Raw genomic sequence first — 17,942 nt, 5'->3', positions numbered from 1 at the left:
TAAGAAAATAATTGTCAAACTAGAATCAGTCTTCCCAAAATTATCCTGTCAACTACTTCAACTACTTCTGACCTTGTTTTTCTGGAAATGTACTAGGTACTTAAAATGTTAGCCTTCTTTTACAGGTCAGTGGGAAAAATTATCATAGCAAAGCTTTTGAGATTTTAAAAGGACTTATAATCATAAATTATGAATCTCACGTGTGATGGATTATATAAAGCATCTGCTGTTGAAAGCTAGCCAAATAAGAATAAGCCTGTGATTTAAAAGCATGGATGTCGATGGAAATGTGACAATGTAAAATTGTCACACTCTACCGCACATCCTGTCCTGGCAAGAACAAAACTCTGATGATATAATAGGCTTTATTTGTTTCTAATTTATGTTTCCCTACATGGTACCATCTGATTTATTATTGACATAGAGAATGTTTTAATACCTAATGAGAAGAATGATCTTCAGCATTCCATTGCAGAAGAGCAAATGGAAATCTGATTTTTTTTTCTTTTTTTTGGAAGGAAGGAGAAAAATAGGGCTGGACTTCTCACTTAGGAAAGTATAAAGTTAATATAATACTCACCTATAATTTTGAAGCAGTCTTTTCAGTCTTTTGTAAGGGTTTTGGGTCTGAATAATACTTTTTTCTTGATATATTTGATATTGTTGAGCAGTTAGCTATGGAGACTGATTGTACATAGAGAATAATTTGTGTTTTTGATAGGTGGAAGTGAGCTATCTTGGCAACCAAAATCTTTTCATATGATCTCAAGCCTCAGAAAACCAATTGATAGTCAGGTGGGGCCAATTTAAGATGAGTTAAATTTCCAAAGTTTGATTCCAAGACAGAATCCATGCCTTTCCTTGGATCAAACAGTGAGGAAGCAAATACAAGTTCACAGCGAGCCAAAGGAACTCAGTGAACAACAACATTAGGGACTAATTTTCATTTGGAATGAATAGCTAGCTCCTTTTACTCAACTCCTGACCCAAACTGAGAACAGACTTTTTCGGGAGGAATGGTTTGGTAGCCAAAACATCTCTGGAAACTATGGGAAGAAGGAATCCGAAGAAGGAATCCATAGAAGGAATCTTTAGATACTAACAACATGAAAGCCTTGGGGATCCAGAGATCAAGGGAGGAAAGCTGAATTTATGGGGAAGATAGGAATAAAAACTTCTTTACTTCTTTACTTAGACAGCTCTTCAAAGAACATGCTAGAGAGGTGACCATATTTCAAGAAACCTCAGAACAGCCTTACTGATATAATGGTGATTTCCTTTCAAGACAAGTATAGTGGATGTGATAAGGTTTTGTGCTGAATATCTTGAGATGGTAGGTAAAAGCAATCAAGTTTTGATCTGGGTCCATTTTGAGTTGAAAGCTTTCTGTGCTGAGGAATTCTATTCCTTACATTGGAGTAGATTAGAAATTGACTTTCCTCAAAAGTGATTTTCTTTTTACCCCATGAAGTTCTGCCTTTAATAACTTGGATTATCTTCTTTAAAAATTAATCTGTTAAGTGTTCTTCTTTAAAGGTTATGGGAAGCCATTTTTTAGCTACATTGTCTTCTTATGAGAGAAATTGTCAACTCCACCCTGTTCAGGATTTCTGGCAATAAATGTGATTTCAAGGGTATGGGATCTTGTTCACTTAACAAACATTGAGGAAGTCTGTCTTGCTTAATCCTAAATTTATTAGATTCAAAGTGACTAACCACTCCCTTCCTTTCTGGGGTGAAGAGGAAGAATGTAGACCATCAGGTCAAATGTTCTTCAGGCTGAATGAACAATTGTATTAAGGGACACTAAAAGGGAGATACAAAGAATTCTTTTCAGAACAAATGTTTATTTCAAATAGGGGCAGCGGTTACGGGATCTGTAGCCTTCCCCTCACAGAGAGGGCATCTGGCTGCAAGTGAGGACTTTCACTGTTAAGAGTAAATTGGTTCTGGGGGCACCTGGATGGCTCAGTGGGTTAAACCTCTGCCTTCGGCTCAGGTCATGATCTTGGGGTCCTGGGATCGAACCCCGCATCGGGCTCTCTGCTCAGTGGGGAGCCTGCTTCCTCCTCCTCTCTCTCTCTGCCTGCCTCTCCACCTACTTGAGATTGAAATAAATAATACCTTTAAAAAAAAAAAGAGTAAATTTGTTCTGTGAAGCCCACTTAACCATTCTGGACCTCACTGCATTGGTAGCACATGAATCAGATGAGGAATATTGATAGGATGAATTTCCTTCTAGTTGGAATTTCTTTATGCTCTATTTCTGTTCTTCCCAACGGTAGAGAGGATCTGCTCCAAGAAACAGAGCAATGTTGAGAAAGAGGTAGGTGAAGGAGAGTTAACTTGATACCTCCTTAATTTTAGCAAAGTTAGGCATAAGGTTCTAATGCCATAGAACTCCATTACTGGAAGGAGCTTAGAGACCATTTGGTGTCTCCACCCACAGGTAATGATGGGAGAACTGAAGTAGCATTATTTGGCTTGGTAAAAGAAATGCAGACAGTAATTTTTTTTTTCATTTTACTATTAAAGGTATTTAGCAGCCTACAACTTTACTGTTGTTCTCTGTCACAAGCATATTTTCATTTTTGTTGTGGAAGAGCATTTCCTCTGCGCTCGGCTGTCCAATCCTTGAGATTAGAACTCGCTACCAGAGTCTTTGCAATATGGGCAGAGTACTTGGTGGTCTTAGATGACTCAGTTGTTTGCCTTCAAAGTCAAGTTTTATAAAGGTAGTGACTCACTTTTTTAGCGCTAGAAATGAGAAATTATTCAAAACATGGGTATTAACTACATCTGGGAAGTACACAGTTTCTGTGACTTTTGGACAGGTATCAGGAGATATTGATGAAAACTCTGGACCTACCCTTCAGAAAAATGCACACACACATACAGACATAGGAAAAATCATGTTATTTGTAGGTTTTTGATCCTCAGAACCATCCTGTTGCTCTGCAGTAGTTAATTGATCTTGGAGCATGAACACTTTGTCTGTGTCATCATTTGATTAAAATCCACCTTGGAATTGATTTCCATATTTACCCTAGTGGAATAAATTAATAATCCTTGTTTCATTTATTTCAGAAAAAAATCAGTTTGTAGCTTTTCCAAAAGTATATTGCTAGACCAAGAGTGGGGATTTGAGGGCCTGGGACATTGAGAGACACTACAAACTGAGAATAAGGTGATAGGACAATGAATTACTACAAGAACAGTTAGAAGGAGTGATTACAGTGGATTAGGTCAAAGGTTTAGGTAGACAGAACAAAGAATGCATTTAGGACCTAGAGGCAAAGGCTGCTGTCCTCTGAGGAGAGGTGAGGCAGGCTGACTATGTACAGAACAGGCCTCTCTGAATGGCGTGTGTAAAGCAACACACTTGCCCCACCATCCAGAGTTTCTGTTCAAAAAGGACTACAAACTATGGACAGTCTTGAAAATTACATGTCTGAGAATTGCCACTTTAGGAGAAGAAGAAAATAAACCTCTGAAATATATTGCCAAATTTTTAGTCTTTAACATTCATGAATTTTCAGCCTGCAGAGCCTGCATCCATTTCTGATCCCAGAAATCCTGGGGGTGTATTAGTTATAGGTGTGAAGGTTTTTTTTTTTTTTTTAACTACCCCCCATCCGCACCCCTGGTTGTTGTTTCTTTTTTTTTTTCTTTTTCTTTTTCCTCCCCCCTGGACTTTAGCTGTTGATCCTGTGGAAACAAAAATGAGTTTGCTTGGTTTGGCAGAAATGCAAGAAAGATAAGCTGCTTGGGGAAGAGGGAACCTGTTCCAATCCCTGTCCCAAGGTCTTTTCAAAATGTATGCGTCAGCCTGAGAAATTTTCATGTGTAATGCCTAAGTCTAATTATTTAGTTTGGCTACAAAGGATTGGTGAAGCATGCTTTAATCGTTTTGATGCTAACATTGTTACAAGGCAACATTAAATCATTCTGAAATGATAATACTTTACGTTAGTCACTATTTTCACAGCTGTTTGTCCTTGTCACATTTGAAACTAAACCCAATAGAATTGGTTATAGTAAAAGAAAGGAAAGCAAGTGACTACTTCAATTTTATTTCCCTGGCGGTACCAGTAGAAACAACAAATGAGAGGCAAGATTCTTTAACATCTTGCTCCCCTCATTAGCATTGCCATAACTCAGGGACTTAACCATCTTCCAGAAACTTCTGAGTAGTCTCCTTGCTCCCACTTTTCCAATTCCCATCCATCCTGAACACTGCAGCCAGACTTTTTTTCCCAACACTCAGTTAAAATCTTTGTCACTTTTCTGTGTAATATATTTTAGTGGCTTCTGGATACCTAGATGATAAACCAAACTCCCCAGCGTGCCATTTTGGGCTCTGATTATCTGGAGGCTGCATTGATGTACAGCCTCACACGTACAGTATATGTTCTAGCATTCCAAACTATACTTTAATTCCACAAATATTTAGTAAGTACTTAATTTGTCTCCAGGACACTGAGCTAGTGATATGGATTCAATGATAAGTTAGACACAGTCTTTGTGCTGAAGGTGCTGACACTGCAGAGTAGGAGACATATTAAAAATGCAGTATCTGAAGGTCCCTGGGGGGGCTCAGTCCATTAAGCATCTGCTTTTTGCTCAGGTCATGATCCTGGGATTGAGTCCCACACTGGGCTTCCTGCTCAGCGGGGAGTCTGCTTCTCCTTCTCTCTCTGACCTTCCCCCTGCTCGTTCTCTCTCTCTCTCTCTCCCAAATAAATAAATAAAATCTTTTTAAAAAATTTTTAATACATTGAATACGATGTATGATGCCCTTGTACAGTCCCTGTTCTTCTGCCTTAAATAAACTTTTCTTTCTATCTTTCCTGTAAATCTTCCATTTGTCTTTCAACACTATTATCAGTTATCATCTTCTTTTATATGGTGATACACAATTACTTGAAAGATTTCTTTTGTGTATACTTGTATTAGAATTTATTTCACTTATATTGTATTTTGTATGTGTATCTATTTATGGATTGATCTGTGAGCCCCTTGAAGACAGGGCTTAGTCGTGACCACACCCTTAACAGCATGCTCAATGCCTAACACGTAATAGAGTCTTATAATTATTTGTAGACTGACTAGCTTTTTTTTTTTTTTTAAATAGGCTTCATGCCTACTTAAAGTGTGGAGTCCAACCAATGTGGGGCTTGAACTCATGACCATGAGATTAAGACCTGAGCTGAGACAAGAGTTGGACACATAACTGAATGAGCTACCCAGGCACCCCCTGAATAGCTTTTTAATATTAGTCCAGTTTTATAAAAAAAAAAATAGAGAGGAATTCTCATCTTCACAACTCAGGTTTAAGGGAAGGCAAGATAACATTCTTCTTTCATAGAACTTACTTTGCCCAAGCTGAAATTTAATAATCGTACTCAAAGTAACAGTCAATATTTATTGAACTTCTCCTATCTTCAAGCTATTATTTTAAGAACCTTATATAAATTATCTCTTTTAATCATCCTAACAATTATATGAGCTGGGAAATATAATGACTTCCTCTTTATAGATTTTGTAGAAAGTTTAAAAAATACATCATCATGATTGTAATCGCTGATAGTTGTATAGAACCTACTGTGTGCTGGGCACCATTCTGATGCTGATCATATATGAAGTCCTTTATTCCTCTCAGTTCCATGATTTATTAACAGCTTATATTATTCTTTCCTCAGTTCTGCTTTATGGTTAGTATGGAAAGTTTATTGGATATGAGTCCTACAAAAATAAGCTTATGTATTTGGAGATGCTAGAAAATATAATTCCATGTGTCTCTGGTCTGAAAACCTGTTAAAGTTATATCAAGCTTAATAGAAAATAATTAATGTAGAGTTCAGACTTCTATCCAGTGTACATAAAGCATGATTCATGAACATTAATAAGACCATACTTGCCTGAGAATTCAGATAGTATTATATCTTCTCCAGCATACAGTCTCATGGTTTGTCAAAACTAAGATCAAAATCTGTCTTGCTGAATAAGGGAAATAACATTTAACCACTGTAAATTAGTAAAAAAAAAAAAAGTGAAATAAAAATAAAGCCTGCAGTTGATATATGGAATATATAGGCTTTAAATTTCAAAGACTCAAAGATCCCTTTTACAGATGTTAAACAATGCCATGATACATTTCAGAAGTATCTTGATACCTCTTCTGAGACATCGTCTTTTCATATTTTTCTCATCAATAATAATGACTTACTTGAAAATAATGCTTTAGTTTTAAAGTCCAGCAATATCTAATGTACTTTAATAAGGAATGAGTGATATTATTACTTTATTGGTATTCAATATTATACAGTTGTAGAAAATGAGAAGCTAAGACAAATACTTGAGGCAAAATCCGTTGAAAAGATTTGTATTTCTATAAACCCAGACCTAGATTTAAATAAGTCTGTCCATATCACAACTGTGACTGAAAAAAAGAATTAGGACATACAGACACATGTCAAAGAGAAATGGAGACTGGGACTGAGGTTACATTATCAGCTTTACCACCACGTGACATTGTGACTTTAGGGCATGTGGCTTCATCTTGGAGGAATTAAATACCTTCATTTATAAGATCATGATTTTGTATTAATTGAGTTTCAAGGTCCCTTCCTGCTTTACAGTTTTGATCCCGTTACTGGTTTAGGATCATATATCTTTCAGAATCCATTTTCTTGGATTTGGCTACTTTGTTTATTTCCTGAATACATGAACTAGGAAGAGTATAATCCTCCAAACTCACCCATGAGTCTTAATGTTACCAAAAGTAGAGGGCAAAGAAATGCTCTGAAGTTTGTCACACTCAGTTCGATGCTAACTTTGCCTATATTCATTGATTTAACCCATGTGCAAATGTGCTATATAATGATGCTTTAATTTATGACTTAAGAAGATGACCAGAGTTGTGAAATATTTTGCATTTAATTGCTTTGATACTCATTTTAGTGTCTTATTTTTTCATGTTAGATCCATATTGTATTAATAAAATACAAATGTCATAAATCACATTGATTTCTACATGAGTGTGTGCTTAAAACTGTATATTGTTTGCTTGTATCTAAATTGAAGCATTCGTGCTGTATATATTCATTTACAGAGTGTGAAAAGTATGTATTGAGGCAAATAAATATTTTGCCAATTAATTTTTTCCTTCTTTCTATTCTCCTTTTACTTTCCCATAGACTTGCTGCTTTCAAATAGCTGCATACCCTTTTTGGGTTCATCAGAAGGACTAGATTTCCAAACCATTCTGTTGGATGAGGAGAGGGGCAGGCTGCTTGTAGGAGCCAAGGACCACATCTTCCTGCTCAGTCTGGTTGACTTAAACAAAAATTTTAAGAAGGTCAGTTTGTTTTTATGAAGTTGACTGAATATCCATTTATCTTCATCTGTGCCTTCCTTTTCTTTTGTTTTAAGTGACTTGATGTCAAATCACTATGTCATTTACATGTCCAAAAGGAGCCTATTAAAAGGACACCTTGCTTCGGATACACGTTTTAGATTTTTAGGGATTTAAGTACATATACATATTCTCCGTTTAGAGTGAATAAGCATAGTAGTAAAACCATTGAGAATATGAATGAAAGAGATTATACAAGAGAAATGCAATGGTTTAGATTGAAAAGCTGGCAAATCGGTTATTAATAATTAACATTTATATCTAAAGCAATTATTGCAAAATTAAGTTTTGTATTAACTTTCAGTTAACAACAATACTTTTAAATTGGCAGTGTGACTGTGGTGGCGTTTTAACACCACACTGGTTTTTTTTCCCTACACTCTTGTATTTTCACTGAATAGTATTCTCCAATGGCCCAATCACACTCAGAGGGTGAAGATTAGAAATAACCCAAATAAGAGCTCATGAAAAGCAATCTACCACTAAAAGAAAATATATGCTAATTATTGAAAAAACAAAAGGCAGCTGCTGCTGTGCTTTGCATTTGCAGTTAGGAACATGGTACCCAAAGGAAACAGTGTCACACTTTAGGCTTTATAAATTATGATCAGCTGGTACTTTAACAAATACCATTATCTGTGCAAGCCAAGATGGACGCCAAGACTGGAAGAGATTGAAGGATGAGACATAATCCATGACCCATTCTGCATCTACAAGACATCTTAGATGGTTTTCTCTTTCTCTCCTTTTTCAGAAGTATTCCCACCCCCCTCAAAAAAATGCTAAGAGCCATTAAAGATTTCAGGTCAATAGTTTCCAATACTGAATTAATAGAGGATTCTTTCCATTCAGAAAGGGCTGTTCATAGGTCATCATAGAACTTTGAGGCTTCAAATAGCTTTCACCTCAATGACCACTTTAATTTAAACCTCTAATTTGGAAATGCTTTTAATAACTAAATATTTATTGCTCAGTTATTTGAATATCATTCAGGACTAGGAGCTTTAGTCTAGATAGGCAAAATATTTATCTCCATATGTATTCATATTGCTTAATTAATGCCTGCATCAGAAACACTGTTTTTTGCCTTTTAATAATTTAATTTTTAAGTAGTTCTCCTGTCCATTTTTTAGGTCTACCAAAAGAAAAGGAGATACCCCTTATGAATGCTCAGACTTGATAAAGAAATAGTCTTTGAATGCAAGTGTATATGCATGTATTAGATGATTCTAGAAGAAAGTTTGAGGGTAAAATGTTACCAGTAGTTCTTGATTTGCAATAGTCCAAATACACTTACAAACTCATAAGATTATCTTCTTTAAAAAAACTAATTCTGTAGTTTGATAAGCAGTGAATTATGTGCTAGAATTTGAAAAGCTTACCTTCATTGTGCCATTATAGTTCCATTCCATTTATTTTTAAGGGTGTATTTTTTCCTTAGTAATTTTTTTAAAAAAGTGTATCAGAGAGCTTATTGATGGTATCAACTAATAGCTCAATCATCAATAAATATCTTAAGAGATAACTTCTTTCATGAAAGCCACTAAAGAAAATCTTAGTTTCACAGTTTTGCTTTAAGAGCTGCTACATAGCTAACAAAGCATTTTTCCAAATATGTCTCAGTTTTAGTATAAGAGCAAAAAGCAATTCATACTTTTAAGGGAATTTGTTCTTGTGCTATTCTCTGCCTTCAGGGATTAGAAGAAAAAGTTCATTTATCTGAAATGAGTGTATTAGATCATTGCTTAAAATAAGTTCTGATAACATAACTTCCTTCTGTGACTATTTTAAGCAAATCTCTCTTTGGCTGCATTCCATCCTTGAAATGTGCTAATATTTAATAAAATAAATGTTTATGAAATATTGATTTCCCTCATGATACTATTGAAATAAATGGTTATTTGAACACATTGTAAAATTAGGGACTGTACCAGAGATTTTCTGCCCAACTGATATTCCTTTATCTTTATAAAATGTATAATTCATGAAGAGGTTATGTATACAAAGGAAATAATTTATGTTTATGTAGGTATCCACATTGAAAATTTATATAAATCACTCCAGTGCTAAAAGGTACTCCACAGTAGCAAGTTTAAGTGTCAAGATGGAGTGCTTTAGCAGTGTTTAGACCTATGTGGTTTGCATTGGCTCTATGCCCTTCAGCAAAAATCCAAACTTCTCTGTGGAAGAAACCACACATGGTGGGACTCTGTGGGGCTGAAGGATGTCCTTTGTATGCCCTAGACTTAAAGCAATCTATAACATATAATTGAGTTAGGAGTGACTGGTTGGGGATATTTTTCTCAGGGAAATTAAAAAAAAAAAAAGTCTGCAGAAAGCATTCATTTGCAGTGTCAAATTTTAGGATATGTGTTTATGTAAAAGTCTTTGTACAAACAAGGATGCGCCTATTGAAAAATGGCCATCATTACTTCATAACTGCCACAGGCCTTTAGTGGGGAATCCCCGGGACTTTTAGCAACATCCTTTACCAGATGAATTCAGCAAATATCCTTTGTATTATCTTTATTCAAAAGAGATTTTGAGTCTTCTACAATGAATGGTACAGTTAGATGCTCAATAGTTTTGATGACTAATGACTGTAGAGGAAGAGCATAAAACTTTGACCTTTTAGGATATTTCTACTCTCTAGAAGGTAAAATTTAAGTACACCAAGTGGTTTGTTTTGTGTTTTGGGGTTTTTTGTTTTGTTGTTGTTGTTATTTAGATTAGAGGGATAAGATTCTGATCTTTTCTTGACAGAAATGACTATTTCCATAGGGATTTAATAGACTTAGCCGCAAGTATAAGCACGCATGGGGTGGGATACTTCTCACTTAGTAGGCTTTTCCACTGTTGGTCCATAAGGCCTCTCTCTTCAGCTAAGAAATACTCTGGACATCCCTCTGTGGGACAGGTTCAGGATAGATATGCACATTGATTGGACATTTCCTCTTCCCACCACTAGACCAAAATGAAATAATCAGAACCAGCCCAACGTGATTGCATTCCAAGTGAAGGATATGGATCTGGAACCATTTCTTACTGTTGTGCTGTAGGTTAAAGTCCCCCAAAAGCCATCCAGGAGGGGAGATTAGTTTATAGAGTATTTGTCAGGGAGTATTCTTGGGATCAACACGTGTGAGAGGGACACTGGGGAAGTAGTATTAGATAAAGGAAGAACTGAGCTGTGATGCAGACCAAATAAAGCCTCAGCTGACAGGCCAAACTGATAAGGTGGCAAGTATTTCAATATTTCCCTGTAGTGTAAGTGTTAATACCATTATTCAACTGAGTTTATCTTATAAAAGAGAATCTCCATTTTCTCCCTATCTAATCCATTCACCATGACCATCAGTGTTATCTCTTAAACAAATAAAAATCTGACCATATTTCTTCTCTGTTTATACACTTCTGGAGTTCTTGATTTCCGATAAAGTTGAATGAACTCCAGATTTCTCTTGACTTCTAAGGCTCTGCCTGTTTCCAGTCCTATTTTTATCCACTGTTCATTATTCCCTCACTTGCCGTTTATTTTCTGCTTTCCTCCCTTCCTCTCTCCCATTCTTTTACCCAATCTGTTCTGTTAGTTCCTTTCAAAATAAATTCCTTTCAAGTTCTGTGCTTTTGCTAAAACTTCATGAAATTGCCACTCACTTTTTTGCTCATCTCATTCCTCTGAATTCTCCAAGGCAGTTACCAAATTTTACCCTTCTATTGCTTTCTGCTCCCCAAGGCTCCCTGTTATAGTACGGGAATTGACAATCCTTTGTGTTTACTACAGCGTTTTGTATTTTAATATCAATGTCAGTTGTCCTACAGATAGAATTATCTTCATTCATTGGTATAAATAAGTATAACCCCCATCCAAATTATACCCTTTTTGAATGGGGAGGGAGCTATTTTCCAAGCATTTCTGATTCTCCTTTAGCGTATAGTAGTGTCTTACATGTAAAAGACACTACAGAATATGTTTCTTCATTTTTTTTTTGAATTGGGAATTTTGTTCTTTTTCTCTCTTGATTGTAAGACCAATGTATCAGGCTTAACACATAGAAGAAAAGACACCTAAAATTTAAGGAAATTTATTATATGATATAATAAGAATAATGTCCAGAGTTTGGGTGGCTATGGAGATGGACTATCATCTGCTTAAAGACATTATTAAGAACCCAGTTATTTCTGTCTCTTCTGTCTGTCATTCTTTGTTGGCATTATCCTTAAGTTGGTAGCAAGATGACAGTGACAATTTTAGGGGTCACATTCAGACAAGAAAATGTAAAGCGATTAAAGATCATCACTTACTATGTCTCTTTCTTAGGATCAAGAAGACCTTTCTTGAACCCTCACATCTCATTGGCTGAAATATGTCAATTCCCATTTTTGAACTTAAAATAGGGTGCTTACATCAATCAATTACCTTAAGCAGAAGAAATGTGCAGGAACCAATTACATTGATCATTACACTTACAGAGAGGGAATAGAAAACAAGTTTTCTGGACAAAAAATTATTTAGGGACTCACACTTTTCTCATTAACTAAGGCTACCTGAGGCAAACAGATGTTTCCTCAGCCAGTCAAAAGGAAAAGTATATGTTGCCTATTTGGGGAGAATTATAAAGACTGGATAATTCCACAAGGAACTTATCTGGCAGGATTTATTTTTCTTTTAGGAGATAGCCTTGGAAAGTATTCATTATGAGAAAACATCCTTGAGGTAATTTATTTTTCAACACCCTACATGGTGAAGGTAAAAAAATCAGCTGACCTTTACTTTTCTTGCTTATGTAAGAGTTCATCTGCCACAATGAAAGTTCTGTGTTACTCTCTAATGTACGTAAGCTTTATGAACTCTGGTCTTATGCAGATCTCTTCAGCTTTTCTTATACTCTGTAAGTTTTCTTCCTTCAATATTGTAAGAATTGGAGGGGTGAGGTTGTTGGGAGCGAGTAAGAATATAATTAACTGAAAGAATTAAAGACTACATAATTATTCTGTAGTATGAGTAGTTAGCATTATCCACTAAATAATGTACAGAGAACATATTTTTTAAATAAAATAACAAATACCACTTAAGCATCATTGAATATATATCTTAACAGAATTATACCCTAAATAACGTTCCTTTGATTTGGTTTTATCAGTCTTTGGGTTGAAACCAACTATATGCATTGTAGAAGTAAAACTTGGGAGGCTTTTTTTTTTTTTAATCATTTTTAAAATTTATTTTCAGCATAACAGTATTCATTGTTTTTTGTACCACACCCAGTGCTCCATGCAGTCCATGCCCTCTCTAATACCCACCACCTGGTTCCCCCAACCTCCCACCCCCCCACCTCTTCAAACCCTTCAGATTATTTTTCAGAGTCCATAGTCTCTCATTGTCTACCTCCCCTTCCAATTTCCCCCAACTGCCTTCTCCTAACTCCCCATGTCCTCCATGCTATTTGTTATGCTCCACAAATAAGTGAAACCATATGATAATTGACTCTCTCTGCTTGACTTATTTCACTCAGCATAATCTCTTCCAGTCCTGTCCATGTTGCTACAAAAGTTGGGTATTCATCCTTTCTGATGGAGGCATAATACTCCATAGTGTATATGGGCCACATCTTCCTTATCCATTCGTCCATTGAAGGGCATCTTGGTTCTTTCCACAGTTTGGCAACCGTGGCCATTGCTGCTATAAACATTGGGGTACAGATGGCCCTTCTTTTCACTACATCTGTATCTTTGGGGTAAATACCCAGTAGTGCAATTGCAGGGTCATAGGGAAGTTCTATTTTTAATTTCTTGAGGAATCTCCACACTGTTCTCCAAAGAGGCTGCACCAACTTGCATTCCCACCAACAGTGTAAGAGGGTTCCCCTTTCTCCACATCCTCTCCAACACATGTTGTTTCCTGTCCTGCTAATTTTGGCCATTCTAACTGGTGTAAGGTGATATCTCAATGTGGTTTTCAGATGGCGGGGAAGTAGGAGGAGGTGCCTTTTCAACCTGTATCCTAAAGTGAGCTGATTACCTACCAAAGAACTCTGATCACCCATGAAATCAGCCTGAGATCAGAATTATACACATCTGGATCTCTACTTGGGAGGCTTGTTAAAAATTATATATTTATTTATTAATTTTAGAGAGATAGAAAGAGTGAGTAAGGGGGAACAGAGAGAGGAAGAGAGAAACTCAAGTACACTCCTCATTAAGTGCAGAGCGTGACGCAGGGCTCAAACTCATGACCCTGAGATCAGACCTGAGCCGAAACCAAGAGTGGGACACTTAACAGACTATGTCATCCAGGGACCCTGGGGATACTTTTTAGTGACCAAACTTTGTATGTTTTCTTCTTATGTTCTACTTTAGTCAGTGTTTCTTTTTCATTTTTTCATTAAAAAAAATCAGTTGAATGTCTACTGTTGTCAATGTGCATGGGATTTGAACTAGTTCAAGATGGGTGGGTAAAATTTGGATTGTTCTTAATGAAAGTTTGCATTTATATTTGGAACTTGCAGTCTATTGTTTCCTTAATTAGTTAGGATGGAGGAAAAACACATTTGAGAAACTGAGTAAAGTTGTTTTCCTTGTATATATTTCCATGCATATATTTCTCACAGTTCAAGGTCAAGAAACTAGATTTCCCTGGCCTAGCCCTTAACATCTTATGCCATCTCCAGAGTCAGAGAAAGTATATGAAAAAATAATTTTAAAAGTCCTCAGAAAAGATGGTCAGTGGTGGACGGACATTTATGTCCATTATCATTAACTTATAAGCAATGCTTCAGAAACTATTTATGTGCACATAATAATAATGAGCTTTTAACATTTGTACTACATGATTTAGGGGCCTACATCTTCTAAACAAATGATTCTAAACTGCATGATATCTGGCACTTTGACAAGTAATGGACATTCTCTACCTCAACCAGCTTAAGTGGTTCCAGTAATAATCCATATAAAATCCAGAGCCCTCTCTATGTAAACTCCAGAAATCATATATATAAGCTGAAAGTCTCTCCCTCTCTCCTCTTTCTGCCTTTCTCTCATTTTTTTAATGTAGTCGTAAGTAACAGTAAAATGTGTGTGTGTGTGTGTGTGTGTGTGTGTGTAAAATCTCCAGTAATCTTGTTATGTTAGTTACTTGGACTTCTGAGTTAATGAATTGTTGGGATCTTTCTATCTGAAAACATTACTCACTTTGGAAGCATTTCAAATCATGCATGAGTGGAGTGAGCCTCTAAATCAAGATGTAAGCAAACAGGTCACAAAGGGGATGATTTATTAAACTAAGTATTACTTTTGTATTCATATTATTCAAGGATTTATTATTGGTTTCCTTTGCTTCTCTCTCATTCTCTCTCTCTCTCTCTCTTTTTTCTTTCTCAAGTGGGCTATAGAAGCAGACAGGTAGATCAATGAGAAATACACTTACTCTGAGACTATAGTTATTGTTTATTTTACCTACTAACCCAACGGCAACTGGTATGTCAACTCAATGAGTGTAATAATAACCAACTTTATTTTACCTCCTGCAAATCTTTCATCTATTCTATGGAACTCTTCTCTGGACCTGTCTGATAACTCCAGCAGGCTATCATGGTTTTCGGGGTTACTCTAAGGTAGTACAGGCAGTTGTTATCCAGCAACTAAAAGGCCTGGTCTGATGTAATAAAACTTTCAACCTCATGTAACATCAAACCTCTGATTCTTCTACCTGTTCCTGCTTGGACATGCCTTGTGAGGGAAGACTCCCGGCAGGGAGGTGTTCAGAGATTTGTCTTTGTCCCTACCTAGCACTCCTCCTCTTCCTGAAGGTTGTTAAACACAGTTTATGGCCCCTCTAGTCAAATCAGAAGAAGGGAAGAGGAGAGGGGTTCGGACAAGTGTCTACTCTACTGTCATTATCAAAGGGACCTCACTTCTCAACTTTCTGGCCTTATCAGATGTTTAAAGGTGACTTTTCTTTCAAAGGCATCTTGGTGAGTTTTGGGGGGGAATTTCCTCTGTCTGGAGTTCTTTCCCTCACAATTCTCTGGATAAGCGTGACTACATTTCTTCTCTGACTGGTATATTCCCATTTTTTATCCTAAGATGAATTGCACTTTGATGAGGTATTAACTTCTGAAGTTTTTTCACTCAACATTCTTTAACAGGACCTAAGGTGACCTCATGCCATCCCATTTTTGAGCGAGTATGGCTCCCATCTGTTCCCTGGAAAGCCATCATGTGTCTTTTCCTGGACACACTCTAGAAGTTCAGCCTGATATCAGTATAGCCACTGAGTCTGGTCTCTGTTTTCCCTGCAGCTTGTCAGGCTCTGTCTCACCTTTAGACATTAATCTAGAATGTTCCAACCAACTGCATGTCCAATAGCAGGTGCTTCTTGAGGTCCTATCAAAATTCCTTTCCTGGCACTTACTCCTCACACTGGGAGTTGTAGAACACATTATAGACCTGTCTCAGGTGAAATATCCTTCTCTAGGGAAAGGAGAAACTTTCTAATCTCCAGTTTCCAAGTATTTACAGACAAACATGGGTGAAATTATCTATAGGATTCTTGGCTGCCTACATAAGAAATTTTTGCTTCTTGACTTAGCATCTCATTTTTGATTTTTTATTCAGCTAAAACTTCTCTTTTAACCTTTTGCCTTACTACCAAAGCCAAAAAATGAACCCTCAAAAGGATGTTGTTTTACCTCCAGATTTAATGGGCATCCTTATTATATATCATTCCTGAAGTATACAAATTAGAACCGTAGAGGTAACCAAAAGAAAAATATTAATGTTCTTCTTAGTATTATTTGCCTTTTGACTAGTATAGCCTCAAATAAAACATATGCTGTTTTACATCTTGTTTTGCATGTTTTTCCATAGATTTCTGTTGGAATCTGATTCCATTTTTCAATGATCTTCGAAACAGATCTTCAAATGGTTTACTTTCATTTGAGATAATACTTAATCATCTTTGCTCCTTTTTAACTAATTAAAAAATCATTTCTCTTAATACTCATTTGTGTCAAAATTAAATATTATATCTAAAATGTTCAGGGTTGGGGCGTCTGGGTGACTCAGTGGGTTAAGGCCTCTGCCTTCCGCTCAGGTCATGATCTCAGGGTCCTGGGATCAAGCCCCACATCGGGCTCTCTGCTCAGCAGGGAGCCTCTTCCCCCACTCTCTCTCTGCCTGCCTCTCTGTCTACTTGTGATCTCTCTCAAATAAATAAATAAAATCTTTTAAAAATTAAAAAAAAAATGTTCAGGGTTATCTGGGTGGCTCAGTCCATCTGCCTTCAGCTCAAGTCATAATCCTAGGGTTCTGGTATCACCCACATAGGACTCCCTGCTCTCTGGGAGCCTGATTCTCCATGTCCTTCTGCCCAACTCCCCCTGCCCCCGCTCATGCACACGCTCTCTCTCTCTCTCTTTCTCTATCACATAAATAAATAAATAAATAAATACCTTTTTAAAAATATTAAAAAATAAAATAAAATGTTCAAAAATTGCTGTGTTAAGTAAGATCTTTTAATGAGCCCCACCAAAACCCTAAAACTTATTAGTTAACCTTATAGTGTTCAAGGAAAAAAGCAGTATGATACTTATAATTTTTCTGTTTAAAGTAATTTATGTTTGTTTTTAATATAAAAACTCCTAAATATGTTTCAGGGAGAGGGAAGTTTTCCTATGGATTTTAAAATGAAAAACCACTGTACAAAAGCGATATATACATTACCCAGTCTACCTAAGATAAACCCATATTTTTGTGGAATAAGTTGACACAACTTCATTTTGTCTTGCTAAAATTTAGGTCCCCACCTTTGCTTCAGAACTTGACTCTGCTGGTTGTTTAACCTCAAAATAATCAGAATTATTTAAAAGAAAACATTGGATAAACATAAATATTAAACACTTAACCTAGAACTTGGATATGTTAAGAAGATTGTTTTTTTTTCTTTTTAACAGAATGTTAATAACGCAATTCCATGTTTATAAATGTGACAGTTGTTTTTCTTCCACTTAACAATCATAATGCAATTTTTGTACTATTTTTCTCCTTATTTAACATCAACTCAATATGTGATTATAAAATTAAGTTACTTAAAGTTCATCACTGTGGCCCTATTTTTAAGCACTTACATTAAGAAAATAACCAAGCTAAATGAGTTTGTAATTTCAAATACAATAATTTTTTAGTGGAATGTTTGAACACCCTTCTCTGCATAGCATGCATGAAAAGCGCTTTGTTATTTCCCTTTCCTCAAGGAAGTCTAAAACAAGAGGGTTTTCATACATGAAGATCCTGCATTTGCTTGTTTTATACTGAGTATAAGCAGAAAGGCTTTTATAAATCTGAATGACCTTCTGACTCCAGTTCTAACTCACATAATGGCTGACTAAGACATTCCCCTCTAATGCTTTACCCTATAAATTTATTATTTAGGGAGAAAGTCTCAGGAATAAATAACTGCTCATTTAAAATCAAAGAGATTGGTAAAAAGAGAATTGCCACCTTTTTTATTCTTAGTTACTATTTG

General features: G+C 36.1%; 1 protein-coding gene across 4 annotated transcripts in view; it reads left to right on the top strand.

Annotated features, from left to right (window-relative positions):
* Positions 1–17,942, top strand: part of SEMA3D (semaphorin 3D) — a 204,706-nt gene that overhangs the window by 89,530 nt on the left and 97,234 nt on the right. For all 4 annotated transcript variants that reach the window (XM_047695166.1, XM_047695167.1, XM_047695169.1 and 1 more), the window contains one exon: positions 7,200–7,360. In XM_047695166.1, coding sequence (XP_047551122.1) covers positions 7,200–7,360 — 161 coding nt within the window. The remainder of the gene's footprint in view (positions 1–7,199; positions 7,361–17,942) is intronic.

This window comes from Lutra lutra, chromosome 11 (assembly GCF_902655055.1).
Source record: "Lutra lutra chromosome 11, mLutLut1.2, whole genome shotgun sequence".
Classification (NCBI taxonomy): domain Eukaryota; kingdom Metazoa; phylum Chordata; class Mammalia; order Carnivora; family Mustelidae; genus Lutra; species Lutra lutra.
Note: the sequence above shows the minus strand (reverse complement) of the source record. Positions and strands in the feature narration are given on the sequence as shown.